Source organism: Phytophthora infestans, genomic scaffold (assembly GCF_000142945.1).
Source record: "Phytophthora infestans T30-4 supercont1.44 genomic scaffold, whole genome shotgun sequence".
Lineage (NCBI taxonomy): Eukaryota > Oomycota > Peronosporomycetes > Peronosporales > Peronosporaceae > Phytophthora > Phytophthora infestans.
Genome location: NW_003303715.1, coordinates 563,110 through 589,820, shown reverse-complemented (window position 1 = coordinate 589,820; position 26,711 = coordinate 563,110). Strand labels below are relative to the sequence as shown.

Here is a 26,711-nt window from a genome sequence, read left to right as displayed (position 1 = left end):
TCACGAAGGACTATCAAACACGATGCCTGCTCGACGTGTCACCAAGTCGGACGTCAAGGCCTCGGCTGTCGTCGCTGCGGAGAAACATCACGAGCAGCTGGACGAGCGACAACTTTGGCGTCCATCACTAGAGACAGCGCTGTCTCTGCTTATTCTCCCGCGCGCTGCGTCTGCTTTACTGAGCCCCATCGCGGACTGTGACGAGACATTCAACTACTGGGAACCTCTGCACTACCTGCTCTACCGCTTCGGTTTTCAGACGTGGGAGTATTCTCCAGTCTACGCTCTTCGCTCCTACTTCTACCTGCTGTTACACTACATCGTGGTGAAGCTTACAGCCTTCGGTTCTACTCTTGGACTACTGGCAGACCAGAAGCTTCTACTGTTCTACGGTCTACGCGCCGCATTGGGCCTTCTATCAGCCTACGCAGAGGCGCTGTTCTACCACTCTACTAGTCGTCGCTTCGGTTGTCGCACCGCGCGGTATCTCCTGTGTGCTCTACTCTTCAACGCGGGCATTTTCCATGCCAGCACGGCCTTCCTACCCAGTACCTTCACAATGGTACTAGTCATGCTCTTCAGTAGTGCGTGGATGGACAAGAATCACTACTTAGCTCTCTTCTGGGGGATCGTGGCTGTACTTTGTGGCTGGCCCTACGTCGGTGTACTCTTCATCCCGTTTGCAGTCGAAACACTCTACACTCGAGGGCTTCTCAAGAGTATCCTGGCCGGTGTTTCTATCGGAGGAGCCGTGCTAGCTGTAGAATTGCTAGTCAACTTCCACTACTACCAACGATGGGTACTACCAGCGTGGAATATTGTGGTATACAACGTCCTGAGCAACGAGACCGACTCTACACTATACGGCACGGAGCCACTGAGCTACTATCTGCTGAATCTGGCGTTGAACATCAATATCGTAGCTCTACTGGCTATACCAGCGGCGTTGTTCGTATACGCCCTACCTGGTCACTATGAAACGACCAAGATGCAGTTGCTAGCGTACTTGTCCCCGATGTACGTATGGGTGGGCATCATGTTCACTCAAGCACACAAGGAAGAGCGCTTCTTGTCTCCAGTGTACCCACTCTTCTGTCTAGCAGCTGCTGTTACACTAAGTGCAGTGGTGTATCGTATCAAACGCTTCTTCAGCCATGCACCTGCAGTGGGTAGTGGCCTTACGAAGATGCTGGTAGTGGGGACTCTGGGAGTCTACGCCCTACTCTCCGTTTCTCGCATTGTCAGTAACGTCGTCAACTTCAGCGCTCCACTTCGTGTATACCAGCATTTGTATACCACGATACTACCGAATCCCGAGAGTGGCATGCTACTTACTGCTCCTAATGCTGCTACACCTATTGTAACGCTGTGTCTGTTGAAGGAATGGTATCGTTTCCCAACCAGCTTCTTCATCCCGTCTAACTCTACCAAAGTAGAGTTCGTCAAGTCGTCTTTCTCGGGTTTACTACCAAAGGCTTTCGAGCAACATGAGAACGGCACGTCGATCATCCCTAGTGCGATGAATAATCAGAATCGAGAGGAACCAAGTCGCTACGTACCACTTGAAACTTGCGACTACGTAGTGGACTTGAATCTACCCGGACAACAGGAACTCAAGTTTTGGGAAGAGCCCGAAACTTGGGAACTGGTACATTCGGAACCGTTCCTTGATGCTGAACGATCAAAATCGCCGTACCGATCGTTCTACCTCCCCATCCTCACGCCACAATACGTGAAATACGCCGACTACGCCATCTACAAGCGCAAAATGACGATAGCTCATTAAGAAATGAATGTCGTTCACGCTTGCTTTTGCCTTACATTTCTCTTACAACTTCGAGTGGCTCAGCTCGAGTTTTGCGATGGTCCGCATGTGCACTTCATCCGGTCCGTCGGCGATACGTAGCGTGCGCAGGGCGGCGTACAAGTAAGACAGGACAAAGTCCTGACTCACGCCAGAAGCGCCGTGGATCTGGATGGCTCGGTCGCAGACGTCCAGTGCCATGTTAGGCGCCACGATCTTGATCATAGCGATGGCCTGTTGCGCCACCTTGTTGCCGTGCTTGTCCATCTGATGTGCAGCCTGGAGCGTCAACAAGCGCGCGCTGTCCAATTCACAACGCGACTTGGCAATCTGCGAACACACGAGCGGATTCTCGGCCAGGAGCTGCTTGAACGCTGTGCGTGTCTTGGCTCGCTGCACCATCAGCTCAAGACAACGCTCAGCAGCTCCGATGGCTCGCATACAGTGGTGGATACGGCCAGGTCCAAGACGAGCCTGAGCGATCTCAAAGCCGCGACCTTCACCGAGCAACACGTTGCTGAACGGCACACGCACGTCCTTGAACAGCATCTCCATGTGTCCGTGCGGTGCGTCGTCGTAGCCAAAGACATGCATGGGCTTCACGACCTGCACGCCGGGTGTGTCCATAGGCACGAGGATCATCGACTGCTGCTTGAATGGACTCTCCTTGGCTCGTTCCGTGTGCTTGCCCATGAGCACAATGATCTTGCATCGTGGGTCTCCAGCTCCAGAGATGTAGAACTTGTGGCCATTGATGACGTATTCTTGACGCTGTTCGTCGCGTACAATGCGCGTCTCGATGTTCGTCGCATCCGACGAAGCCACACGCTTCTCCGTCATCGCGAAACACGATCGGATCTCACCTTGAAGAAGAGGAACAAGCCACTGATGCTTCTGCTCCACAGTGCAGAACCGCGTCAAGATCTCCATGTTGCCGGTATCGGGTGCTGAGCAGTTGAAAACCTCCGGAGCCAACACAATGGAGCGTCCCATGACCTCACACATGAGTCCGTACTCGAGATTCGTCAGGTCTCCACCGTAGTTGACGTCTGGTCCATTGCCATCCAGAGCTGGCACCACACACTGAGGCAGGAAGAGGTTCCAGAGTCCCAGCGCCTTGGCTTCCGTCTTGAGCTCTTCAATAACAGGAGGCACACTCTGCCACTCCCGTCCTTCTTCTCTCGCCTTGGCGATCTGAGCAATGTGGACGGACTCAGCGGGGTACACTCGGTTCTGGCAAAACTTTAGCAGCTTCTTGTACATCTGCAGAGCATGAGGACGGATCGGGAACGGCAGAATGTGCGTCAGCTCCGGCTCCGGGTAAATATCAGCCGATGCGTCCATGATGTCGTCGCTCATGGCCAAGAGTCGGTCCATCGTCGTCTTGGCACATGCTGCGTTGGCCGACGACGCGTTGCCGAGCAGTGCGCGGGCGTATACACCGTGGCAGATGGCTGCGAAGCGGTATACGATCATCCCCATGAAAAAATGCCACGTCTGAGTGGGTAGAGGGAACCGTCTGGCACGACGACAGTAGCCTAGCAACAATTCACTCTCCGATGGGATGCCGAGTGTCTTCAACGGAGCATCCGAGAGACCAGGCGTCATGATTGTGTTCGAGTTGTCCAGTGGCAGTCTGTAGGCCGACGCCAATGTGGCTACATCCGAGAACGGATTGCCGATAGTACACAGCTCCCAGTCCAGAATGGCCAACACACGAGGCTCCGTCGGGTGGAAGATCATGTTGTCAATGCGGAAGTCTCCGTGGACGATACTCGCTCCCTCGGCACTGGTCGTGGCCTTCTCGGCGTCGTCGGCGTTCTGCTCCAGCCAACGTTGCAGCTGCGTCATCTTCGGGTTCTCCTTCACTCCAGCTTCACTAAAGACCTTCTGGCCACTTTGGACTTGTCGACTCCAGCGCGTCACGACACGGTGGCAGTACTTCTCGGGGCGACCGAAGTCGGCCAGTCCGATCTTCTTGTAGTCCAGCTCGTGCAACTTAACCAACGCGTCTACTGCCGAGCTGTACATGGCGTAGCGATACATAGGTTTAATGCCAGGCAGCGATGGGTCTTGGAAGATACGACCATGTATGTATTCCATGAGGTAGAAAGGTGTGCCAATGACTTTGGGGTCTTCACATAGCAACACAGCGCGGGGAACGGGCACCTCCGAGTGCTCCAGAGCCTCTAGAACACGATATTCGCGCTCTACGGCGTGAGCTGACGGCAGGATCTGACCGTGCGGCTTCTTACGCAACACCCACTTGGCTTTCGAGCCGGCCATTGTCAAGAGGTACGTCGGGTTGGACTGGCCATGCTGGAACTGACGGATGGACGCGATGGCGCCGTGCGATGCACCCAGTCGCGAGTGGATGTAGGCTGCTAATGCGGGGGCGTCCAGCGCCTGGCGAACGTCTTGCTGCGTCATGGAGAAGAAGGCACTCGAGTAGCACAAGGACAATCCCGAAATGACATCGAAGAGCTGAAGTGGGAATACCTGCAGAAATTGATGTGACTTTTTCGTATTGTAATGTAGTATTGCAGGTTAAAACATCAACTAAAACACTAAAGTAACAATTAGCTCGTAGCATTTGATCTTTATGACTGCAGTTTATCACCAAGCGGATACATAAATTTTGACGGGTTAGAAAAATGGTGTCGCGTAAACCGTTCGATAAGTCAACTTCAACGTGCAGGGCTTACGTCGAATGAGCTCCATGTACTGGCCCAGCCTAACGACCATGACTATTCACGCTAAGATCGAGTTCATCGGTATGTATTTTGTCTTAAATGGCTGCGGACTTGAGTACGTCTCCTAGTTTTAGTTGGTCTCGTTGAACTCCTTGTTAAGTGCGCCGCCGATGACCAAGTGCATGATCTCGGATGTGCCTTCGTAGATCTCCGTGATGCGTGCGTCACGGTAGTGGCGCTCAGCAGGCATCTCAAACACGTATCCCATGCCTCCGAGCACCTGGATGGCCTGGTGAGAGCACATAGTGGCCGCTTCCGACGCCTTGAGCTTGGCCATAGCCGCCAGCTTCGTGAACGGTCTTCCAGCGTCCTTCTCCACTGCAGCCTTCCACGCTAATAGACGTGCCGCCTCAATCTCCGTAGCCATCGTCGACAACTTGGTCTGAATTATCGGATTCTTGGCTATAGGCACACCAAACGTCTTGCGCGTCTGTGCGTACGCGATAGCACAGTCGTACGAGGCCTGGGCGATACCCAGAGCCTGCGAGGCAATACCGATACGACCCGAGTCCAGCGTGATCATAGCGATCTTGAAGCCATCTCCCTCCTTACCAAGCAGGTTCTCCTTGGGGACCTCGACGTCTTCAAAGATGAGATTTCCCGTGCTGGACGCACGAATTCCCAGCTTGTCTTCCTTCTTACCAAGAGAGAAACCAGGAGCGTCGGTGGGTACAAGGAAGGCGCTGATCCCCTTGTGCTTGAGCGACTTGTCCGTTGTTGCGAACACGATCGCTTGGTCAGCGTCGTGAGCGTTGGTAATCCACGCCTTGGTGCCGTTCAGTACGTATCCCTTGTCGGTAGAGCGTGCCGTGGTCGAAGCAGCACCTGCGTCACTGCCGTTGCCCGGTTCACTGAGACCGAAGCAGCCCAGCTTCTCGCCGCTGGCGTACGGTGTCAAGTGTTTCTCCTTCTGTTCCACACTGCCGAACTTCTCCAGTGGCGCGCAGTAGAGTGACTGCAATACACATGCTCACGGTTAGTCTTGCCTTTCTTATGTTATCAATTTTGACAGACTCACATTGTTAACGGACATGACGACGCCAGTGGATGCACAGCCACGACTGATCTCCTCCATGGCGATGGAGTAGGCCAAGTAATCGAGACCTGCGCCTCCGTATTTGTCGTCGATGGCGACGCCCATAAGGCCCATCTCACCCAGCTCCTTGACCTGTTTGGCTGGATATTTATGCTCCTTGTCTAGCTCCCCAGCGATAGGCTTGAGGTTCTTGGCAGCATACTGCTGACACATATCGCGCAGCATAGCATGCTCCTCCGGTAGCGTCGACAAGAAGCCGATGGAGCGGGTATGTGCGCGTCTGTGTTGACAAACACCAAAAGATCGTTATGCTGCGAGTTTGGATCGTATTACCGTCCTAAAGGCCTGAAGCAGTGGCAATTTTTTAAAGATAAACGTACGCGTGCTTAAAGACCGAAGAGGAAGTCGTAGCAACGCGTTGTAGAGGCTTCGAGAACATGCTGAAGCGAATCTTAGAGCGTATATGCGGTCGCCGAGGTAAGGAGCGAAATGAGGTTGAACCAACGTCAGTGGATCAGTTTCTGCAGTTTCAGAATTGTTTCATAGGATTTTGCAGGTCAATCGTTGGAGAGAATGAAACGAGGTCGACTTTGATAAGAGATGTTAAATTTTATATATCGAGATGGAGAGAGCATCAATCATCGAAGGGTAATCCTCGTCAGATCGACTGGAAAATGTTGACGTGCCAAAGTACTGACATAGTTGACGTTAACTCGGTTGTTTAGCAAATACTTGTTGCGATTCCTCTGGTACAGATACGCTATCCTGGATACTCGTAACCCCGTGGAAGCTTATAAAATCGAGCAGCACGAGTTGTTGTTGACTCCGATGGTGCACGGACCATGTTTAACCTCCCACTCGAGGTACTCTACTGCCTCGCGCTGAAACGTCTCGGGACAGACATAATCCCATCCACTGTACGCTGCCTGTTCCTGCTCCGACACCTTGATTCCCTTGACAATCGAGATGTCAAAGGAGCCAATATCTGCTTGGGACGCTGCGTTGATCTCATTGTCAGGCACAAAGGGCGGCGGTATCTGCATCTGTTCCATCTGCGCCCAGTCAATGGAAGAGAAGAAGCGCATTCGCTTAATCTCCTCGGCTCCTTTCGCTCCTAATCGCTTGGTGGGGTCTCGAATCAGCAGATCTACAGATAAAATAAAACATTAATACCCATACAATAGACTCACAAGTGCTTCACATACGTTGGATGAGCTCTGCAGCTTCGGGGGAGAAATACTTGGGGTCATACGCTGGTGTAAGCTCCAACGTGGCCTTGTCGTATGCCTGTTGCTTGTCTTCATGAAGAGCTTTTGCCTTGGATGTCCGGAAGGGGCATTTGCCGTACAGAAGCTCGTACACTAAGCACCCATAGCTCCACCAATCCACAGTCTGATTGTACACCAACCGGTTCCCATTCTCGTCTCGAAGTAGCATTTCTGGAGCCCAATATCCTCTCGTTCCGCATCTTCCCGTTAGCGTTGGCGTCACCTCGACAGCTAATCCAAGATCGGAGATACTGCAATTCCCCTTTTCGTCCAGCAGAATATTTTCTGGTTTCAGATCTCGATACACAATGTTCTTTTCGTGTAAATGTTGAATCCCCAGTAATATCTGTGCAGCCCAGAAGCGCACTTGAGTCTCGGAGAATCTGGCGCGGTTGAGATGAAACGATAGATCGCCTCCAGTTCTTAAATCTAGCACCAAGAAAAGCTCGTCAAGTGTCTGGAAAGAGTATTTTAGACACACAACGAATGGGGACGAAATCATCGCGAGAATCTTCCGTTCCGCAAGACACAACTTCTCGGCGTGTTTCTTCTTGATCATCTTCTTGTTCATCACTTTCATAGCATACAACGACGCCGATGTCCGCTTGATGCATCCATTCACCATACCGAAGCCTCCTCGTCCCAGTACACGGAGTACAGTGAAGTCATCTTCATCCACTCGTCGCTTTTGGAGGAACAGGAACGCGACTAATCTCTTGTGGAATGCAGAGGAGCGAAAGCCCTTGAGATGATATTGTTCCAAACTGCATAGCACACAGGCTTCCAGTTCATCAAAGAGTGTCAGAGTCGAGATCTTCGACTCGGAGCTCAAGCGTTTATCGTTTCTCGGCTTCGATACGGAGCTTTCCATCCCCAAGTCATTGACCTCACTAGTCGATACGGTACTTGTGGTGGGGCTTGTGGGACTACTATCTCGGACGCAGTTCATGGAGTCTCCACGGTCGGAATCGGCCTGTTTGCGCTTAAATACAGCGCTTATCCTTTGCACGACCTCACCTCCGACGCCGAGAGGGTTCGCTTCAGTCGATACGGTAGTAAAAATGCTGCGTACATCCGCTCGAGTGACTGAAGATTCGTTCTTGCGCCAAAATACAATCCCGTTCGTCGTCATAGACGCCACATTTAACTCTTCAAGACAGCCAAGAGACATTCGTGTTGGACTGGGACGTCCTACTGGAGGGCTATGCAAATTGGTGCCTCGTCCAGCTGAAGGTGAATACTCGGTCCCAGGAGACGTCGACGCCGTGACGGGCGAGATGGGAGATGTTTGATGCAGTCGAGACTCTACTCGTATTCCTGGTGACCAAACCGTGACGCCACCTTCCCTTGTTGGAGTACTTACGGTAGCTCCGGGAGCTGCGTTGCCAAAGAAGAGATCCCAGATCTCCCTGGCTTTCATACTGCGCTGCTCCGGAGTCTGTAGTGTACGGAGCTTGGTGACTTCGACTAGGAAGTCTAATTTCTGACTCCCATGCTGCTCCGCCTCGCAGAACCGTCGGAAGAAATAGAAACCTAGCGGCATATCCAGCAAATTCTCGAGACCGAGCCAGTCGTTGCCCAACGCACGCTCTTGTCGGTCCACGAACTGCGTCAATTCATTGCTTGACGGGTTGTAGAAGGCAGCGCTAGGCCCGCGTTGTGTGTTGGTCACAGCGCCAATATATTGCGCATCCTGGATGGCATCGTGCAGCTCGTCCATGGTCGCTGTCCACTGCTGTGGTGTTGCCTCCTTCGCCCTCCGCAGTACTCAGACTGCGCTGGATGGAGGTTGATGATGTGGCTAAAAATAATGCCACGTTGCCGCTGATGCGCGAGGTTTCTTCACTTTATTTATTTGAGTGACGCGCGGTCTCAATCTTTCACTGGTACGAACGCTGCTTAAAAAAACGACGGAAATAGCAGGACTGGCGAGGACGCGGCGCTCAAAGATAGCTGCCGACGGAGAGTGGGGACCTCGTGGCCTTGGAAGAATGCGGTGCTGTGATTTCGAAATATTGATATTGGCTTCAACTGTGATGGTCAACTATCTGACCTTTAAAAAATTACAGACCACTTTGCGCTTCAGTTGAAGAGCAAATCAGAGCGTCAAAAGTTGCAATAACTGCAACTTTTTCAGTGGACAAAGGGCAATAGTCTGCATTTGTTGTAACTTCTTAGGCAATAATGTGCATTGTTGTTGTTGTGTACAATAGGCTTTCGACGTTGACTTCTTCACGACACAGGATGCATACAGGTAGATTCTTCCACGGAGCAGCTTTCAGGCCGCGGGACTGATGGCCTTGGTGTCCGCTGTCGTGGCACCCGAGAACTTGCGCGACTTGTAGCGCGCGTCCATGAGCTGGCTGGCCGAACACGGGATGAGGAAGCTCGGGATACGCACGTCGGCGGCCATGGAGCTGCGTCCAGTGCGGTGCCACGACGGCTCATAAAGTGGCACCTGCTCGGCGACTATTGGAGCTTCAGCAGAGGTCGAATCGTCGAGATTGACAGCCGAGTAGCTGTTGCTGCTACTACATGTAGCAGTGCTAGTGCTTGTGTTGTACTTGCGAGCTCGAGCGCGCACTCCGGCGGAGACGGCGCGGGCGGGCTGACGGGAGTGATGCATGGTGGCTAAGTAGTTACTTGAGCGGCAAGCTGCTGGTTGTGGAATGATTAGCAGCGGCTTCACGTGGGGGGACCGTTCGACGGAAGGCTTTGCTGGAAGCCAAGAACACCAGAAGCTGCATACGCACGTACATGGATTGCCGCAGTTATCGTTTTGTATTCTGGGAAAGCATACACCTCCGATACGTGATTCTTTACGTCGCTAACGTCCCAGCTTTAGACCACGTAAATCTGGCCTCTAACAAATTGTTGTCTCGCTGAACGAGTTAAAAAAGAAATAGGAATACAGCCCTGTACTTTACAACTGCTGGACATGTGGTGAGCACCATGGTGGCCAGGAAGCGTTCATGGAGACCCGGCTCTGCTGGCGATTTCCTAGTAACGCCAAGTTGCATGGCGGGCGGGTTGATTTAAGCTTAACTATTGACAGCACAGAAGCCGATCCTGCGTCACTGCAAAAGTGGCCAAGACTTCTCTAGAAAGTCTTTTGGCAAATCCCACGGGCATCCAAGTCTAACGACCGAAGTCGGAACATGCCTTCTTGGGCTTGAAGTTTGACAGTCAAACTTTCAAGCAAATTCGCACTGCTCACTGAGCAGTGCTCAGGTGAAGATACCTCGCTTCAGTGCCACCCTCTGCTTCAATGACATTGGGTGCCGTAACGTCGTTCTGAGACTCAGTGTGAACCTCGAGCCAGTCCTTCACCTCCATGACAAGCGCCGTCGCGTTCGCCGTCGACGTGCTGGTATCCGAGGACGCCCTGCAGCTCCATCTCCGACTCGAGAGCAAACGTGCGGCAGGTGACGATTCGACTCCAATCTGTGAATGTGTGTGTGTAATCTGAAAGCTAATGGAATGAACACGTTGTGGTAGACACTTCTAATGACAATTGGCAACATGTTAGAGACGAATTTGTCACTTTAAAAGACGTCAACATCGTCTCGCAGCTCAGTAGAGTGCAATATGGTAAGGTTGTGTCATTTTGCAAGCCTCCCGCGTAGAAAAATTCACATTACCATATCGATTTCCAGCATATCGCCTATCACTCCGACCAACTTCAAATTCCCAACAAGCTGCCGCTTTTCCATTCTACTTAGAAGCTCCGGTACTACCGTCTAGCCCCAGTTTCAGTGACGAAGGGGACATGTGTCCACCTGATATTGGGACTTTTAGCGTTGCTGCAGACCAACTCCAATGTCCCGTCGAAGAACAAGTTTTAGACTCGACTAGCGCGAGCCAATTAGCTGCAATGTTTGGAGGAACACTAGCAGCAGCACTTTTGGTTTATTCACTACTGCCGTATGTGCGTTCGAGAAACAGGACGAGACAACACAGTCGGTCGCGTACTCAATCACAGACGAGCGAGGACCGACTGAGCTGGAGCAGTGACCAGCATGAAGTGACGACTCCCACGACTCCTAATGGAGCTAGCCGACGGATGTGGGGGAGTTTGGGAAACGATGGGATTGAACCAGCGGGAGCTTATCGAGCTGAAGTGCGAGAGACAAAGCGACAAACGGGGGCCAATGGAAGCGCCGTTTCGGGGTCTGGATCGGAGCTTTTGCTTGCTCAACTCCCCGATTTTAATGGTACGACAAGGTTCTGTTACTGCTGCAATGATAGTGAGGTCAATCTGATAATTATTTGGTGTGTAGATGAACGAGGTTGGCGTGACTTTTTCGACTCGCAGATTTATCACAATGAGGCTCAAGAAGAGCAGCGTGTAGCGACAAAAAACATCTCCAGCAATAAAAATCGAGGAGAAATAATGCCTAGAGAACCCATCTCTACTATCCACAGTAAACTACGTCGAAGCAAGACTACTCCAATTCCCACCACGCCGAGAATCGCAAGATACCGGTCAATCAGAGACAGGATCGACCGCGCAGCGATGGAAGCTGCCATGGATGAAGCACAGACTTTCAACGAATTCTGGCAGATGTGACGAGTGCGTTATTTGTAGATACTTTGGTCTCGACGGTGCGGAGTGAAGCACCATAACGAATTTCTTCAAGTATAAAAGATGTCATATTTTTGATACTTTCCGGCGTCTGTTTCTCTTCCATTACTATTTTTGTTGTCAAAAGCGTGTGAGCTATGATACGACGGTTCTTAGGCCGTCATCTGTCTGCCTAAAATACGTGTGTCTGAAGTGAGTGAAGCCACTACTGGCAAGCGTTTCCGGATCGCAATGGCACAAGTTCGGACGCCAAAAATCCAATACCAGGCGTGGCGTAGTACCAAGAATAGTGTCCCGTCCTCGCGTAGTCAATCGTTATCGAGCAGCAATGCTTGCGACAGAAGTAAAACACCTTTAGCTGCCACCTAAGGAAGGTCCTCCTGTCCAAGCAGTCGCTCTGAGCGTCGATGACTGGGATCTCATGGTTAGTAGCAACGACTATAGTGGCGATGGGGCTACTAGCAGACGCGGCAATGACCGCAACAACTGCTGCTAGAGGTGGCGCTGACTTTGGGCAATCCACCAAACATCGAGCACAGCAGCGACAACACAAACGCGCCAATGTCCTGGTCACCATGCAGTCTACTGGCAACGAGCTGTTCTCCAAGATTAAAGGCCAGAAGTTCAGCTCTCGAGGTCACCGGGTATCAGCGTTGCAGGATGGTCTTGAAAATTTGGCTAAGGAGTCTCAACGTGGAGTTCACGAACTATTGGGTAAAGTTAGTGCGTCGTTCGCACGCTCCGAGAGCTTCTGGATCACCAACCAAGTGTACGTGCAGCAGGCGACACCCGACCTCATAAAGCAGCTCGAGAAGGTCCCTGGCGTACAATCTGTGGAGTTTGAGAAGATATTCCCGTCATCTTTACCTGTGCTTTCGACGCCATCCATGTCCAGTTCAACATCAGCAGCTCAATGGGGAGTCAGCAAGATCAATGCTCCCGATGTCTGGGCCACAGGGAATACGGGGCAAGGTGTGGTTATTGGCTCTATTGACACAGGCGTACGTGGTACTCACGAGGCGCTGGCTAGCTCCTATCGGAAAAGTTATGGCTGGTTCGATCCCGAACTTAGAGCTTTTGCCCCATACGATTCAACAGGTCACGGTACACACGTTACGGGAATTATGGTGGGCCAATTCGGCTTCGGAGTGGCACCGGGAGCTACCTGGATGGCATGTAAGGGATGTCGTGCTCAAGGTTGCTATGGGTCGGATTTGCTAGCATGTTTCCAGTTCATGTTGTGCCCTACGACACCCAGTGGGACATCAAAAGACTGCTCCAAAGCACCGAATATTGTTAACAACAGTTGGGGTGGCGGTCAAGGTCTCACGATGTTTGATGGGGTTATCAACGCTTGGCGAGCTGCAGGGATCATTCCTGTCGTAGCTGCAGGGAATACTGGTCCTAACTGCGGTACTATTGCATCGCCTGGAGATTCGGCTAGTGTGATCACGGTAGGTGCGACCGATATCAACGACGGACTTGCCTCTTTCAGCAGCAAAGGCCCGACAGTGCGAGGTCTCCGAAAACCGGATGTGGCAGCCCCAGGTGCTCTGGTATTGTCATCTTGCTGGACGGACGACGCCTCTTACTGCTTCAAATCCGGCTCCAGTATGGCTGCACCGCACGTCGCAGGTGCCATCGCTCTTTACTTGAGTGCGAACCCGGGAACGTCCTACGACAAGATCAAGGATGTACTTCAATCTAGATCTGTCACCACCACGCTAACTACTCCGACAGGATATGCATGTGGCAAGACCCAAGATCGTAATTTCCCCAACAACCAGTACGGATACGGTCGTGTTGACATTTTTAAAGCTCTCAGTTAAAACAGAATAATGCGTACTGAAGTTAATTTCTTACATAAACAAAGGGGAATGCTCCACATCGACTAAGTCATTTTGTTTCTGTTTAAATACACTTTTAAGCATTTTAAACAACATGTTCTTGAGCGGACCGGTCGGCCGCGCATTTACTGTCGAAGTAGCTGCCATGGCCATAACTGTACTGTTCGCGTTGGTTCAGCGTTTGTCAGCTTATTTCAGCTAGTAAATGACACGAGGAAATCCTATAAGCCATGTGCTGTGAGATGTGCATAAATCACAGTTGTAGAACACCGATAGGGGTCTCAGTTTTAACACCTTGACTCCAAGTCTTCGTTGTCTTCAGCTCCCATTGCTTTGGAGAGCTACAGCCCATGAAATGCCGTCCAGGTGGTCGCATCCATACTGGAAGAGCAGTACTGTACATGTATATACAACAGGGCGCGTAGCGGTAGCCCGCATTATTGATTCCTAGCGGAAATTTTCCGTACCGGTAAATGGCGGGCGACCTTCCATTCGTGCGTTGCAACCATGCATAGCTCATCTTCCTAAAGAAAAAGAACCCCCAATCAGAACTCAGTAAAATCTTCCTGTTCTTATGTATTAAGCAGTTTGACTTAGCGAAACTATTGCCTACAAAATCAAGCTGGATTCCTTTTTTCTCGCACATCATCACTTGTGTAAGATAATCGTATGCTTTAATAAAGGTATCAGATGTATACAGATAATTTAGAGGCAAATAGGTCTGCATACTTTCATGATTTCAAAGACACTTCATATAAAACCAAAAACATAAGTTTGTACGGGTTGATCCACTAATGTCTCATATATTTCCTTTGCACCGCCGCACGAGCCTTCACTTCTCGATTCGCCGCCTTCGTCTCAAGTGGCCCCACCTCAAGCAACCATCATTCCTTCGCCACGATGCCGTCTCTATCCTCCTTCCTATCCAGCCCTACGCTGACTGCGGCGTCGTCTCCGTTGGCTGTCGATGAGCTTGACGGTCCGTCGCGCCGCTTACTAAAGGCGCGCCACCACGACATGGACAAGATGGAGATCCAGACGAACACACTGACTGCTGTCCTGCACTACGAGACCGTCAAATTCACTATCTACAAGCTGCAGATCCGCAGCACCGCGCGCTTTGCTGACGCCGGCGAGTGGACGCTCATCAAGCGCTACTCGGAGTTCTTCTACTTCCGCCAGACGCTTCTCAAGCTCCTCGAGAGGTGGGATCTGCATTTCCGCAACGATAACGAGCGACTGCAGTGCAAGGAGTTTTCTTTAGCGGCGGCTTTGCTGCTGCCATCACTCGAAATCCCCACGTTCCCACGTAAGCACATGCGCTGTGACACCGTCGCTATCATCAAAGAGCGACGCGTGAAGCTGCAGCAGTTCGTTCGTAAGATGCTGGACGCATACACCGACATCTCTGTGTTTCTACACGACACGCAGTCACGCAACACCCGCGCCTTCTCAAATCTCAGTGAAATTCTGCAAGTCTTGGAGGGGTTCATGGTCATCCCACCGCAGCAGAAGGAGATCAATCGTCGTCAAACTGCTGCTGTATTGGCGTTGGAAGACGTCGAGAGCACTACGTCGGCTTGCAAGGACCGCACATGCTGCATCTGTCTAAACGACTATGACTCAGACGAGGAGGAGGCGGAGGCGGAAACGACTGAGGACAGGATGGTACAGCTCCCGTGCTCGCACCAGTTCCACGAAGACTGCGTCATCGACTGGTTCAACACCAGCACCACCTGTCCGCTATGTCGAAAGCCTGCCTTCACAGAAGAACACTGGTCCTTCGATGTATCAATCAACTAAGTATAATACAATAGTTAGCGCCAATCGGTAATTCTTGAAGTTGCGCCTTACTTCGTGTTAGTTATTCAGCAAATTTTGTAGAGCGCGGCGATTTTGCGATGAAATTGTCTGCGGTGTGAAGGTGCATTCTTGTCGCTCTTTGGCCCGCATTTCCTGACGCAGCTTTAGTCGTCGACGTATTGATTCTTTGCTGGTTTCAGAAAGCTTGAAAGGTTTTGGTACCGTATAACTACGAGGTTCGTAGGTTGCGTTTGGTGCAAATACCTTTTGCTCTCGCTGTTTTTGTTCCGCTTGTTGCTGTCGAGCGCGGCCCCGAAGCTCGAGAAAACGTCCGAGTCCACGAACAATCACAGGTTTCTGTCTCAACAAAAATTTCAGAAATATGAAAATGGCAAGAGGGAAGGTAACAAACAACGCTTACATCTTCGGTGGTATTCCGTGGCGAGGAAGGTGACCCTTTTGCTGTTGTCTTTCCGTGCTGTCTTACCTTTTGCAGATTAGGTTTGAAAGTACATTCTTCAAGCTCTTTGAGCTCCTTGGCGTTCCGTTTTGCCTCAATCTCATCAGCTTTCTTCTGTCGTTCAGCTTCAATGAGGTGAAGAAGGTCGTCTGATTGCCACTCCAGCTTCGTTCTCGACCGTGGATCTCGGTTGTACAGTTTGCTTGTGCTTGCACTGCCATTGTGGTGTTTAGATGCAATTAGCGTTGGCTGAAAAGTGCATTCCGCTTTGCTTGCTTCTTCCATTTCAAGCGCAACTCGCGAACGGAAGCGCTTGTTGGCAAAATATTGCCTCAATGCAACTCTGGATGATAAATCACGAGCATTTCTCCCTTCGTGTGGTGGTGAAACGTTCGAGGCAGGTTGGTCAGGTTGGATATCAAGCACGGGGTGCGAGAGCTCGTCAAGAGTTGACGACCTGCCAAGTGCCTTCGAAACGGCATTAATTTCTGGTTTGAAGGTGTATTGGGCATACTGCTCCTCTCGTAGACGCTGCTTCTTAAACTCCGCTTCACGCTGATCGTTGTATGTGAGTCGGTACAGTTTTTGCTGACTGCTTTCGGTACACCGATCAGGTCGCAAATGCTTCAATACGCCGTCTGCATTGCCAATATCCGGTTTAAACGTCAGCTTCTCTCCTCGGGCGTAGTCCTTATCACAGAACTCTTCAAGTGCCTCCAACTTCTCTTGGTCACGTGACTGGAAATACTCTTGACGAGCTACAAACTCCATCTTAAACTCAGGTTTCTGCTCCACGATTTTCCTTGAAGTTTCACTAATCTGAGGCGCAAATGGCTGCTCGTTCAGCATGTCGAAGTACTCTTGAGTAGCTATTTTCCTCTCTGCTATTTCATCGGCATCGTTTGCTAAGCGATCGGTCACTTTGAGAGCATTAGTGTCCGACCTGAAAGTCTCTGCCTCTCTTTCCGCTAGCTTGTTCGTAGCGATTTCCCTGCTTTTTGGATTGATCGTAGGTGTAAACGATAATGGACCCCATTCTTCCTGGTCGAGTTGCTCACGAATTCTCTCGATATACTCAGCCTTTTACATAGATAGCTTGTTAGTGTAGAATGAATGAGGTTGCGAGATAGTGTATATCATTACCTTCGCGCGCTGGAGATCCGGAACTCGATCGTGTATTGGCTTGTAGTCGATCGAGCTGCACATTGACTTGGATGTCGGATTAATCTTCGGTTTGAACGTACATTCTTGGAGTTTTTGAGCCTCCAGTGCCTCTCGAGCTTCCTCTCGTGACTCGTAGCGTGCCGTTCCGTCCAGATGAAGCCTCTGGATAACGTTTTGACTGCCATTTTCTTTGTTGACGTCGTGTGAGCCATCGATCCGTCTAAAGATCTTCTGGCGGGGACTGAGAGTGAGCCACTGGAATTCAGTTGTTCCAGGATGACTTTGATCTTTGCGCTTTGCTTTTGATATTGGTCGAGGAGGTTTCAGTACATTGGGATGAAAGGTGCACTCGCGAAGCCGCTCCATTTCAAAGACCAATCGTTGTTTCTCGCGCTCTGCAAAAGTGTGATTCCGAGGTTGCGCGAGGAAATCAATTCGACTTTTTACTCTCTTTGTTGCTGCCAGGCGCTGTTCAATATGTGGAATATCTTCGGACACAAATTGCTCTTGATGTTCATTCATTGGCTCCCATGGTGCGTCAGCATACTCGTGATCGCCAAGCGAGGTTGAAATGCCTTCTTCATTTGCTTTTGTCTGTGTCTCTGTTTCATTTTCTTGTCGCAATAGCTTTGCAAACAGTGAAGAGGATATTGGTTCATATACTTCAGTGTTTTTGTGGGACATCAGCTCAGTTTGAGATAGCTTGATGGTCGGTGAATATCCTGAATTCGATGCTTCTTCCCCTTCGAATATGAAGTCAAGCGTCGATCGTGGCTGGATGTCAGCAGTTGTCGCGTTGTCTAGTATATCTGACGCATAATAAATCTCGTCGTTGTCATCGGACTCGGTGCTTAATGGGCTTCCGAATGCATGCTGAGATTCCCCACTCAATTCATCTCCTCGCTCAACATCAACTGGGTAAACGGAGGCTTCTCCAAAGCGAGAATCTGTACTAGAATCCGCTTTAAACTCCACGTTTCGTTCACGGAGCAATTTCTGGATAAGCTCATGGCGCTCTTCGGGTGACTTGTACGCCCTCTCCTCCGTTCCTCCAAGCCCTCCCCCATCTCCAATTATAGTCGCAGTATGATGGCCGCGCAAAGCACTTTGGCGCTCCGATGATAATTTGGCTAGAATTTCACGTCGACGTTCTTCCTGCAACGAATACTTCAGTCAAATGTTGTCGTCAATCCGAAATAACGTAGGCAAAATACCGAAAGAACTGGTCGTGTCTTCAATTTCCGACGGAAATTCGAGTCCTCCGCTAGGAAAACGCAAACTTTTAGTCCCGATATCCGTAAACTCTTTCAACTTTCTCGCAGGACAAACCGTGCTTCAGTCCAGATTCGTTTTGTGAAGTGACGAAGGTCTCATACGCTGTTACTGGAGGGGGCGGCGCTCGGCTTGCTGTCAAGTAAGCTTCTGCACTAAGTAGTTCTTGCTCTACCTGCGCCAGCGTCAAAGCCTCACGTGTCTCCTCCATTTTTCTATTCTGTGAAGTGAAGCGTCGGTTGGCAAGTGAAACTTCGAAGTTGAAGTAGAGACCATCACTCTTGACTCAGAAGTTGAAGTTGGATTCCGCACTGGGTCATTCCGCATTTTGCGGTCTAAGAAGCGAGGGTGGAGAGAGCTTTGTGCCGGAGAAGCTAAAGGCTATGAACGAGGATAACAGCGACCCCATGCACTGGTCCATGGAGGTTTACGACTACGAGAGGAGGACGATCACGGACACAGCGGTGGGCGGAATCGATCTCCGCAAAGGGTGCTGGATTCACTGCAAATGGTACAGCCAAATCATACCGTAAAGAGCTGTTATCTAACGAGATGTTCGCTTCCAGGTGCAACTCGACGTTGCAGACGACAGCGTTCTCACTCAAAAGCTGGGAAATGCATCAGACGCGGAAGACGCACTTGTTGCGTGGGCAGAGGCTTCTGGGTGAGTGTTCACAGCCTCAGTTCGTCACGTGCTCCCAATCGTCCATCCACACCTCCACATCAAGCCAACCGGGCACCCCGATGTCTCTACTGGAACTTCAACCGTCCCAGGAGATCGAATCCTTAATGCTTGTCCGTCGTGATCTTCATCTGAACAAGCAGCACCAAGCTCGATACGAGCGGGATGTCACGAATGTCATCAACGCGATGACAAGCCTTGTGTCCGACCAGCACAAGGACTTGGATACACTGCAACTTCAGGTGCATGATATGACGCGTGAGGTCGCCGGATTGAAAAAGCAAGTGGAGGGTCTACGTCACAAGAAACAGGTGCGAACTCCTCAGAAAGAAATCGCTAGACCGATATCCAGACGGAATCCAGACAGTCACGTGAGTAGTGTGAGGTCTTACACCAACGAAGGGCGCTTCAGAGTTCCCAAAAAGGCAACTATCACCAAGAAACCCAAGCCAAGACGCACTATGACGGAGATGGATATATTCGAGAAGCGCTTTCGACTCACATAGCGCAGATAATGAAGTCAGGGAACATGCACAAGCTACAAGGCTACAGGTGGGGCTCAAAAGTCAAGAGTAGCCAGACTCTTAGAAGAAAAGCTTACGCGTTTCACTTTCCGTTTGTTCCACAGGGCAAGTGGGGCACTTGAATCGCCTGTAGCCAATATTCGCATCCACAATAAGATGTCAGGTCTATCAGTAAACGCTTCAACGCAGTTACAAGGGATAACAAACCGGGTCATGTTGTAGGAGAAGCGCTTGACACACGAGTGACAAATGACATGACCGCATTTCAGCAAAATTGGAGGGTTTTCTGGTGTACTTTCTTCCTTAGAGACTGGACAGGAAAACACGTTGTGAAACCGAAGCTCTTTCGCAATGGGAATCTCCACCTGTGTGAAGAAAATAAAAGGTAGTGAGCTACACTGTGATTAACATGGGCCTCCTAGCTCTTACCGGAAGTTCGTCCATATTACCCCAGTCAGCTAGCTTGCTACTCATTACAGACACAAGTTTTCGCATCGCAGGTAAGGCCGACACACCTGCTGACAGGCTGCAAAACGTTTGTTAGATACAATTTAAAAGGACATTTACGACGTGCGCACCATGTTTCCAGGTAGGATCGGTACGGAACACGGTGAAGACAGCAACACGCACGAATGACAGCGTCGTAAATTTCATCCCATCGACCGTCGTTAAATAGTTTCTTGTACGGGGATTCCTCTAACTTTCCCTTGTACAGCACACAGCTCATCAGCACACCCACCTCTGCTCAATAACAGGATGTCAAGGTGAGTTAGCAGGCCACACCAGCACTATCTATCTCTTTGCAAAAATTACCTTCAGCGTGGGTCTGATGAAAATAGGGAAGCTCCTTGTTGGCGAAATTAACAGCGTCCATCATATCCGGCGACGACTCGAGGATGTCCACATACTTGAGTCGAATAATCTCAAACTCAATGTCGATGTCCAGCCGTCCTAAGTCGTTGCGGTGTCTCCGTGCCCAACTGTTGCACACCAGCATCATATTGTAGGCTTGCTAGAATTTCTGCAATGATCACAATTGGAGTGCAACGTACTCCAGCGCGGGTTGCATGTCACGCTCTTTTATTGCTTTCAAGATGTGATGCAGCTCGATGAAACAGTCACGAAACGTTGGTGGCAGATCCAATCCCGCCTCCTACATCACAACAAATGTTAAATCTTAACCTTGCGTAGGTAAGTCAAACCGATACCCACCTTGCACATGGAGTCCGCTGCCTCGATTTGGCCATCCTGATACAGATACTCTGCCACTAACCGACACACGAGGCTTTGGTCTAGTTCATTGGTCCGACACACCTTCGTGATATCGGTGCAAAGATTCTGCAGTTTCAAAAACATCACCAACCCGTCAGATTATCGAGCTACTTTACAATATAGCCGAACGTGTCCCCACCTTGTCGATCTGCTTGGAGTATTTCGACAACAGCACGTGGATCTGCTTGAGCTCACTAGTCACGTTTTTCTCGAAGTTCAGCTGTCGCACACGTCGGATAAAGTCCCTGACGATATATTCGGTCTCGTTATCTTGCTCCTCCACTGCCACGTCGCCATCGTTAGTCTCCACAACTTCGATTTTGCATGGCGTCTTTGAACCTGCTTCCTCTCCGTTAGACGCAGTTGAAGCTGAAGTTTGTGTCTCATCGCCGTTGCTGTCCGGGTCACCTTCTTCTCCCTCGCCCGCTGAGCTGGTCGCGAGGTGGCGGTTCTTCTTGCGACAGAGCTCTTGTTGCCGTTGCTCAAGCTTCTTCTTGGTGGTCTCCACTTGTGTCAGCAGCTCATCGAGCTGACGGTCGATCTGTTCTGCACAAAGCCGCTGCTTCTTCAGCACTCGCTTGCTCTCCTCTTCCAGCACCTGCATCGCTCACTTCTCTGAAATAAATTTAAGGGAACCGTAGGACTATAACAAAGTCGTCGTCATGAACAGAAGTTACAGACGTACAGCCAGCACTCGATAATCCTTCGTCAAGTAGTCGAGCTTTCTCTCGCTTGTCGAGAATCAGATGCGAAGAATGAAAGGTCGCGCCACCGAATACTGCAGCTTGTACAAGCAGTGTCAGTCTGTTGCCACCGAAATTGATAAAAGAACAGTTAAACTTACACCGGTATTTCAAAAATGCCCGTTATGTGGTGATTCACCACTGGTGAATGTGCGGCTATAGCAGAGAATTTGAGGGACTGACTCAGACGGCAGCGTCAACAAATGCGACACCAAAGCGGACCACTGCATTCACCTGAGCGTGACCGCGGCCTGTAGACGTGCATGGCGCCACGTTTAACCCACATTTGGTACATGTAAATGGTTCACCGCAGCCGGCTGTCACTATCTAGGTACTGTACCGGTAGCGATCAAACCAACGCGGCGATGAAGAGACAGACAGTTTTTGTCCGCCCCCCCATGATACTTGCATCCGAAAAAGCGCTGTTCGCCTTCCTTCTTCGGCACCTTTGCGGTTCGTCAACCCACTCGTTCGAAGCGCACCGATGGTGATTTCTCAGGAGAATTTCTCCATAAAAATAGAGCGACTCATAAATAATCTTCCCCCACAACCACTCGGATTTCCGACCATCCACTCTGATTTACACTTCAATTTGCATTTTGTGGTACAGACCTAAACACCTAATGAGCTGTCTCAAAAAACCATGTTGCCCTTCTCGCTTCACTATAAAACTGGCGCAGTGCCACGAACCGTTGTCCATTTGGCGCCATGTTCCTTCTCAAGCCGCCGTCGTCGTCTCCTGTCACTCCTGACACGTCACGGCGCCGCCTGTGCGTGGGTCTCGTGGCTTCCGAGTGGAAGTATGTTGCTGAGGGCGGTGCCAACGTGCTGTTCCGTCACCGACCAAAGGCCGACGCAGCTTCCAGCTCCATCGCGCAGGAGTTCAAGGGCAAATTGCTACGCGTCAAGAAGTGCGACGTGGCGCAGTCCACCACCGACAAGCAGAAGAAGAAGGCCAAGCGTCGTGCGTCAGGCGAGAAGCCTTACGTACCGCATTACCCACATCCGAGGCAGGTGCTGGACTATGCCACACATGAGATCATGCCATACATGGAGCAGCAGCTGCACGGCAACAGCGCACACAGCACCGCTACTCGACGAGAAAACACATATTTGCAGGTAGCAGAGCTGGTAGATGTCGAGCGTGGGTTCTTGCAGGCACTGAACACGCAACTACTGGCCCTGGAGAGTCGACCAGCGCACAGACGACAGAGCCAGATCGATGTGTCGCTACAGTGCGTCATGGTGCTGCCAGATGTGACGCTGCCTCCACCGGATGATGACAACATGCCACGTTTCTTCCAGTCCACGAGGAGTTACCTGGAACTCGAGGCTGAGGCAGAAGCAGATGACAAAGAAGGGCATGTTTCGCTTATGAAGCGACGAGAGTCTATTGTTGACCAAACGGATGAGGATGAAGATAACGACCTAGATGGAGACTCTTCGGACGGGATCGAAGCTGACGGCAAACCTTATGTCGTTTGCAGCAGTACAAGCGTCAGCAGTGCGTCAGATAAAGAAGACGACGATGAAGACGAAGAAACTGCATTTACCGAGCCATTGACCTCTAGTCTACAACGCTTAGGCTTGTCACGGTCATTCAAGAGTACACGAAGCAGCTCGTTCCGTGCAGGCAACGTGTTCGACTGCTGTTTCCGCAATATCTGCGTTGAACTGAAGCCCAAGATCGGATTTAAACCGAAAGGTCCATTAGTGAGTCCTACCAAGGCGCGTGTGTCGGTTCTGCATGCATCAGCACTACAAGAAACGCACTGGCAAAGTGGAAGAGATCAGTCAGTATTGCCCATTAGATCTGTTCTCACACGACCCGGCGAGGAAGCGACATGCACTCCGAGCCTTGCAACGAACACCACAGAACAATTTTAAAGTCTTTGTGCGCTCAGCTGAGGACGAAGTGGTGAATGTTATCACAGGGCTGAACGCCGATGCTCTGCCGAAAGGTGCAGCGCAGTCGCGGTATTCCTTTTGTCGACGCAAACGCATGGGATACCGTCATTCGTGCCAGTCAATTGGTGCAGAGCATGAACTGACGTTTGATGAGAATGCGGAGTACGAACACGAGCGAGATCACGCGCAGTTGATGCCTGAAGTGGTTGAGCTAATCACACAGGTTTTGACTGAGCTGGATATTCTCGAAGACTTGAAGCAGATACAGCTGCTGGACCACATTTCAGTGGACGGTATACGTCATCTTCAGCTGCTGTTGCACAGACTTGATGAAGAGAAAAAGCGTGACCAGTCGTCGTCATCGGAAGACAGCACTGTGGGGCGATTGGTTGAATCGATCCGGCAAAGATCCGATTATCCTGCAATTGAGGATGTCGACCAAGAAGGAGGTCTTGCACGTGGGTTGGCCTTCCTACGCATTGCACTGAACCATCTACCGGAGTTAGAGGTGCTACAAGACGTGGCATCGTGGGAAACGATGCACTTGCAACAGTTCCATGAGCTGTACCAGGAACTGGAAAAGAGATTCCAAGTGGCAACAACTCTGAAAGACTGTTCACTGTTGTTGTGTTTACGGCGCTCGCCCGGTGACGATGCTGGCAGACATGATGAGGATAAAGCAAAGCCACGCTTCCAGCATCTAATGGAGTTTGAACACCATGTGCGCTTCCGCGATCTGGCGTTCGACTGTGTGGTGGCCATCGTGGATCTGGACGTCAAGTCACACAAGTCTGTGGAGGATTACTACCGACTGGATGAGAAGATTGCGACGAATTTCCACCGCGAGTTCGGCAGCCGCGGCGTTGCCAAGGTGCTGTGCCATGAGGATTGAGCGGCTGAGATGCTTTCCACGTTTGACAGACTTGACGCACTCACTTGACTTACCGGCGCATTACACGCACCGCATCTTGTGAGTAGCTCGACAGCAGTAAGGCTTTAACCAAACACCCGTGTTGTTACTACAGTAACCGAATAGAATTTGTTTGTTTCATCGCACGTGTTCATATCCTGACTGACCGAGGTACGCAGCTGAGTTGTACAATGCGTGCGGTTGTGGTGTTGCCGAAAGATCGAGTTCTCGAGCTAGACAATGGAGAAATGGGTACTCGTAGGACTTCAAGAACGTCTCGGCGTTTCTTGCGCCACGCTACGCTGTTTTCTCCACCTTCACTTTGCTGATCTTGGTGTGGAGGTCCTGTTGCTTTGAACGCACGCGTGCGGTTTCTCGCTGGAGCACTGCAACTCGCGCCGGGTCTGCAGGAAAGCGACATTAAGTCAAAGTGAATATGAGCGAAAGTACACGTAACGAAACAAAACGGCAGGACAATTCCCGTTCATGATGAAAATCATCCTACGACAGACAGCCAGACGGCGAGTCGTGCTTGTGCTGGTCACTGTTGGCCCTGAACCCAAACGCTAGCGGCGACGTACCGTTGGCGGCTGCAAGAGTCCGTTGGTGGTGCCGGCTAGCGGCGAATTTGCTGTAGCGTTGACGCCCCAAAAAGAAGAGAAGCGTGACGCCCAGAAACTTCCAGCCGTGCGTCTCAAACAGCCACTGCATGTAGTGCCACACTGTGGCCCAGATTGTCACCACGTTTTGCATCGTTTTGCAAATCTGAAAATGCAACTGGCACTTTTTCTGTTTTTGCAAAAAGATACTTTATCCGAAACGACATATCGAAGCGGCACCAGCAGCTCCGCCACAGTCGTCGGAGGCAGCACCGGCACCTTCGGAACCCAAGCCTTTCGCAGAAATTCCATGGCGTCGTTGAGTTGACCATAGGCGCTACTGCTCTGGGGCCAGTTGTTAAAGCATTTCCGGATCCGGCAGGAAGCGCCCAAGCGCCCATTGCAACTTGGTCTCCACGACTCTTCACAGACAAAACCGCAAACCGAAGCGGAAACGTCTTGTGACACTTGGACAGTCGCCACGAGCAACAACAGCGGATCCTGCCCCATGGAGACAACCAGACGCACGCGCCCCGCAACATCCGCTGAGGCCATTCTGCAATTTCTGCTCGACGCACTGCACCACTTGACGGGCGTACCGTTGCTCATGGTGAACCAGCCCGACTCCAACATACCGTGCTTGACCCAAACAAACATGCTTGAGACTCAGAAGCGAGCCGATCAGAAGAATGCAGAGCTACTAAACAGCCCCAACAGCAGACACAAAGACAACTGCTCCGAGTGGAGCGACAACGAAGCCCCCGAGGAGGAGATGAGCGAGGACGAAGACGAGTTTGAGAAACAGGACAACAAGATGAACGCCATCCAGGTTGCACCTGTCAGTTCGGCGCAAAATCAGCTCTTCGACGGGCTGCAATTCTACCTTGCTGTTAGCCGAGTACGCGAGCGCACAGTCAAATCCATGTTGGAGCTGGGGATGGCAAAAACTTTGACAACATTGCGGGATCGCAAGCATAATAAGTCCATTGCAGTAATCGAACAGCGATATCCCGACTTCACGTGCCTGCCCACACCTACAAGAAACGCATCTACACAGCCTCGTTCTGGAGCGAACCAACCGCCCATGAACCTGCTCGCAGCATTACGGCTGCCATCGGCAGTTGCCGTAGCACGAGGTCAATCGTCATTGAAGGGACCTGTAAGACCTCATCTAGCCGGAGACGAAGAGGGACGTGCACGTCGTCCGCCACTGCATTCACACGGACACAACATCTCGCGGGTTGCCTAATACGGTAGGCAACATGTACTGTAAAAACACCCTTTGAAAACCAAGGAAGATACATGTACAAGTATATTGCAGATTGATATAAATTAATAGAGAAACGGCAACCAGGCCGGAAAACACACCCACCGCATTGATATTGTTTTCATTTCGTTGGAAAAAGGAAGCAGTTAAACGGTACAAATAAATGTTGCATGTCTTCTAATTTTAAACTGGTGATGCCACTGCACATTTTTAGTGTATCCTTTTTATGCGGGACATTTTTCAAATAAACACACACTTTATGGAAATTGGCGCTAGTCTTATTGGTCAATTACTGGGTATTAATAAAGACACCGATGAGGTCGCCAGCTTCGGACGAATCGGTGGATGTCGCTGGCGCCACGACTTCTCCATCGCCTTCTTGGCATTCTTCTGTACATGGCGAGCCTCCTTCTGCGCCACAAGCGGAAATAGAAGCCCCGACCGAAACCCGTACATCGTTTGATAACCGTCAGCTGCGTGACGATATTCTGCTCCAATTTATGGAAACACACGAGACTCGCGACGGAAAGGTGCTCCAGGAAATGCTATCTACGACTCCATATAATGTCAATATGTCGTACGAGGTGGTGCAGCGCCGCGTCACGAAGCTGCTGGACGAGGAGAGACCGTCAGCTACTACGCATACTATTCCAGACAATGATGCCAGCACGAGCGAGGAGACAACCGAGCATAACGAGAAAGAGAAACCAAGACAAAATAATACAGACGAAGATGCTGATCAGACCGACAATCAAGTGGATGAAAAGACACAAGCAACAGAGAAGCAAACCCACGAAAAAGTTGCACATCACTT

The 26,711-nt window shown here is 50.8% G+C and overlaps 13 protein-coding genes across 13 annotated transcripts; 6 read left to right on the top strand and 7 right to left on the bottom strand.

The window, feature by feature from the left end:
* Positions 1 to 22: 22 nt before the first annotated feature.
* Positions 23 to 1,786, top strand: PITG_16479 (putative alpha mannosyltransferase; the record flags this gene model as incomplete). The annotated part of the gene is made up of 1 exon (XM_002897466.1): positions 23 to 1,786. One exon carries the CDS (start codon positions 23 to 25, stop codon positions 1,784 to 1,786), a length of 1,764 nt encoding a protein of 587 aa, XP_002897512.1.
* A 13-nt stretch (positions 1,787 to 1,799) lies between these two features.
* PITG_16478 (acyl-CoA dehydrogenase, putative) lies at positions 1,800 to 4,261 on the bottom strand (the record flags this gene model as incomplete). Its single annotated transcript, XM_002897465.1, has 1 exon — positions 1,800 to 4,261. One exon carries the CDS (start codon positions 4,232 to 4,234, stop codon positions 1,829 to 1,831), a length of 2,406 nt encoding a protein of 801 aa, XP_002897511.1.
* Positions 4,262 to 4,566: 305 nt separating this feature from the next.
* On the bottom strand, positions 4,567 to 6,065 carry PITG_16477 (short-chain specific acyl-CoA dehydrogenase, mitochondrial precursor; the record flags this gene model as incomplete). The annotated part of the gene is made up of 3 exons (XM_002897464.1): positions 4,567 to 5,512; positions 5,576 to 5,873; positions 5,974 to 6,065. 3 exons carry the CDS (start codon positions 6,030 to 6,032, stop codon positions 4,628 to 4,630), a joined length of 1,242 nt encoding a protein of 413 aa, XP_002897510.1.
* Positions 6,066 to 6,384: 319 nt separating this feature from the next.
* On the bottom strand, positions 6,385 to 8,581 carry PITG_16476 (receptor kinase, putative; the record flags this gene model as incomplete). Its single annotated transcript, XM_002897463.1, has 2 exons — positions 6,385 to 6,740; positions 6,799 to 8,581. 2 exons carry the CDS (start codon positions 8,579 to 8,581, stop codon positions 6,385 to 6,387), a joined length of 2,139 nt encoding a protein of 712 aa, XP_002897509.1.
* Positions 8,582 to 8,995: 414 nt separating this feature from the next.
* PITG_16475 (uncharacterized protein) lies at positions 8,996 to 9,519 on the bottom strand (the record flags this gene model as incomplete). The annotated part of the gene is made up of 1 exon (XM_002897462.1): positions 8,996 to 9,519. One exon carries the CDS (start codon positions 9,485 to 9,487, stop codon positions 9,140 to 9,142), a length of 348 nt encoding a protein of 115 aa, XP_002897508.1.
* A 629-nt stretch (positions 9,520 to 10,148) lies between these two features.
* On the top strand, positions 10,149 to 11,431 carry PITG_16474 (uncharacterized protein; the record flags this gene model as incomplete). The annotated part of the gene is made up of 5 exons (XM_002897461.1): positions 10,149 to 10,286; positions 10,360 to 10,452; positions 10,518 to 11,075; positions 11,142 to 11,209; positions 11,306 to 11,431. 3 exons carry the CDS (start codon positions 10,736 to 10,738, stop codon positions 11,429 to 11,431), a joined length of 534 nt encoding a protein of 177 aa, XP_002897507.1.
* A 422-nt stretch (positions 11,432 to 11,853) lies between these two features.
* PITG_16473 (serine protease family S08A, putative) lies at positions 11,854 to 13,275 on the top strand (the record flags this gene model as incomplete). Its single annotated transcript, XM_002897460.1, has 1 exon — positions 11,854 to 13,275. The coding sequence occupies one exon, from the start codon at positions 11,854 to 11,856 to the stop codon at positions 13,273 to 13,275; it is 1,422 nt and encodes a 473-aa protein (XP_002897506.1).
* Positions 13,276 to 14,141: 866 nt separating this feature from the next.
* PITG_16472 (kazal serine protease inhibitor PbraEPI2) lies at positions 14,142 to 15,122 on the top strand (the record flags this gene model as incomplete). The annotated part of the gene is made up of 1 exon (XM_002897459.1): positions 14,142 to 15,122. One exon carries the CDS (start codon positions 14,194 to 14,196, stop codon positions 15,094 to 15,096), a length of 903 nt encoding a protein of 300 aa, XP_002897505.1.
* Positions 15,123 to 15,153: 31 nt separating this feature from the next.
* On the bottom strand, positions 15,154 to 17,086 carry PITG_16471 (uncharacterized protein; the record flags this gene model as incomplete). Its single annotated transcript, XM_002897458.1, has 3 exons — positions 15,154 to 15,453; positions 15,518 to 16,636; positions 16,700 to 17,086. The coding sequence occupies 3 exons, from the start codon at positions 17,084 to 17,086 to the stop codon at positions 15,154 to 15,156; spliced, it is 1,806 nt and encodes a 601-aa protein (XP_002897504.1).
* Positions 17,087 to 18,399: 1,313 nt separating this feature from the next.
* Positions 18,400 to 19,180, top strand: PITG_16470 (uncharacterized protein; the record flags this gene model as incomplete). The annotated part of the gene is made up of 4 exons (XM_002897457.1): positions 18,400 to 18,503; positions 18,559 to 18,679; positions 18,767 to 18,985; positions 19,115 to 19,180. The coding sequence occupies 4 exons, from the start codon at positions 18,400 to 18,402 to the stop codon at positions 19,178 to 19,180; spliced, it is 510 nt and encodes a 169-aa protein (XP_002897503.1).
* Positions 19,181 to 19,258: 78 nt separating this feature from the next.
* Positions 19,259 to 21,722, bottom strand: PITG_16469 (RMD5 family protein; the record flags this gene model as incomplete). The annotated part of the gene is made up of 10 exons (XM_002897456.1): positions 19,259 to 19,325; positions 19,406 to 19,563; positions 19,628 to 19,724; positions 19,777 to 19,939; positions 20,012 to 20,178; positions 20,251 to 20,351; positions 20,411 to 20,536; positions 20,610 to 21,248; positions 21,315 to 21,464; positions 21,554 to 21,722. 8 exons carry the CDS (start codon positions 21,072 to 21,074, stop codon positions 19,259 to 19,261), a joined length of 1,344 nt encoding a protein of 447 aa, XP_002897502.1.
* A 165-nt stretch (positions 21,723 to 21,887) lies between these two features.
* Positions 21,888 to 24,013, top strand: PITG_16468 (uncharacterized protein; the record flags this gene model as incomplete). The annotated part of the gene is made up of 2 exons (XM_002897455.1): positions 21,888 to 22,926; positions 22,970 to 24,013. 2 exons carry the CDS (start codon positions 21,922 to 21,924, stop codon positions 24,011 to 24,013), a joined length of 2,049 nt encoding a protein of 682 aa, XP_002897501.1.
* Positions 24,014 to 24,328: 315 nt separating this feature from the next.
* On the bottom strand, positions 24,329 to 24,784 carry PITG_16467 (uncharacterized protein; the record flags this gene model as incomplete). The annotated part of the gene is made up of 2 exons (XM_002897454.1): positions 24,329 to 24,435; positions 24,613 to 24,784. 2 exons carry the CDS (start codon positions 24,782 to 24,784, stop codon positions 24,329 to 24,331), a joined length of 279 nt encoding a protein of 92 aa, XP_002897500.1.
* Between the last annotated feature and the right edge of the window lie 1,927 nt (positions 24,785 to 26,711).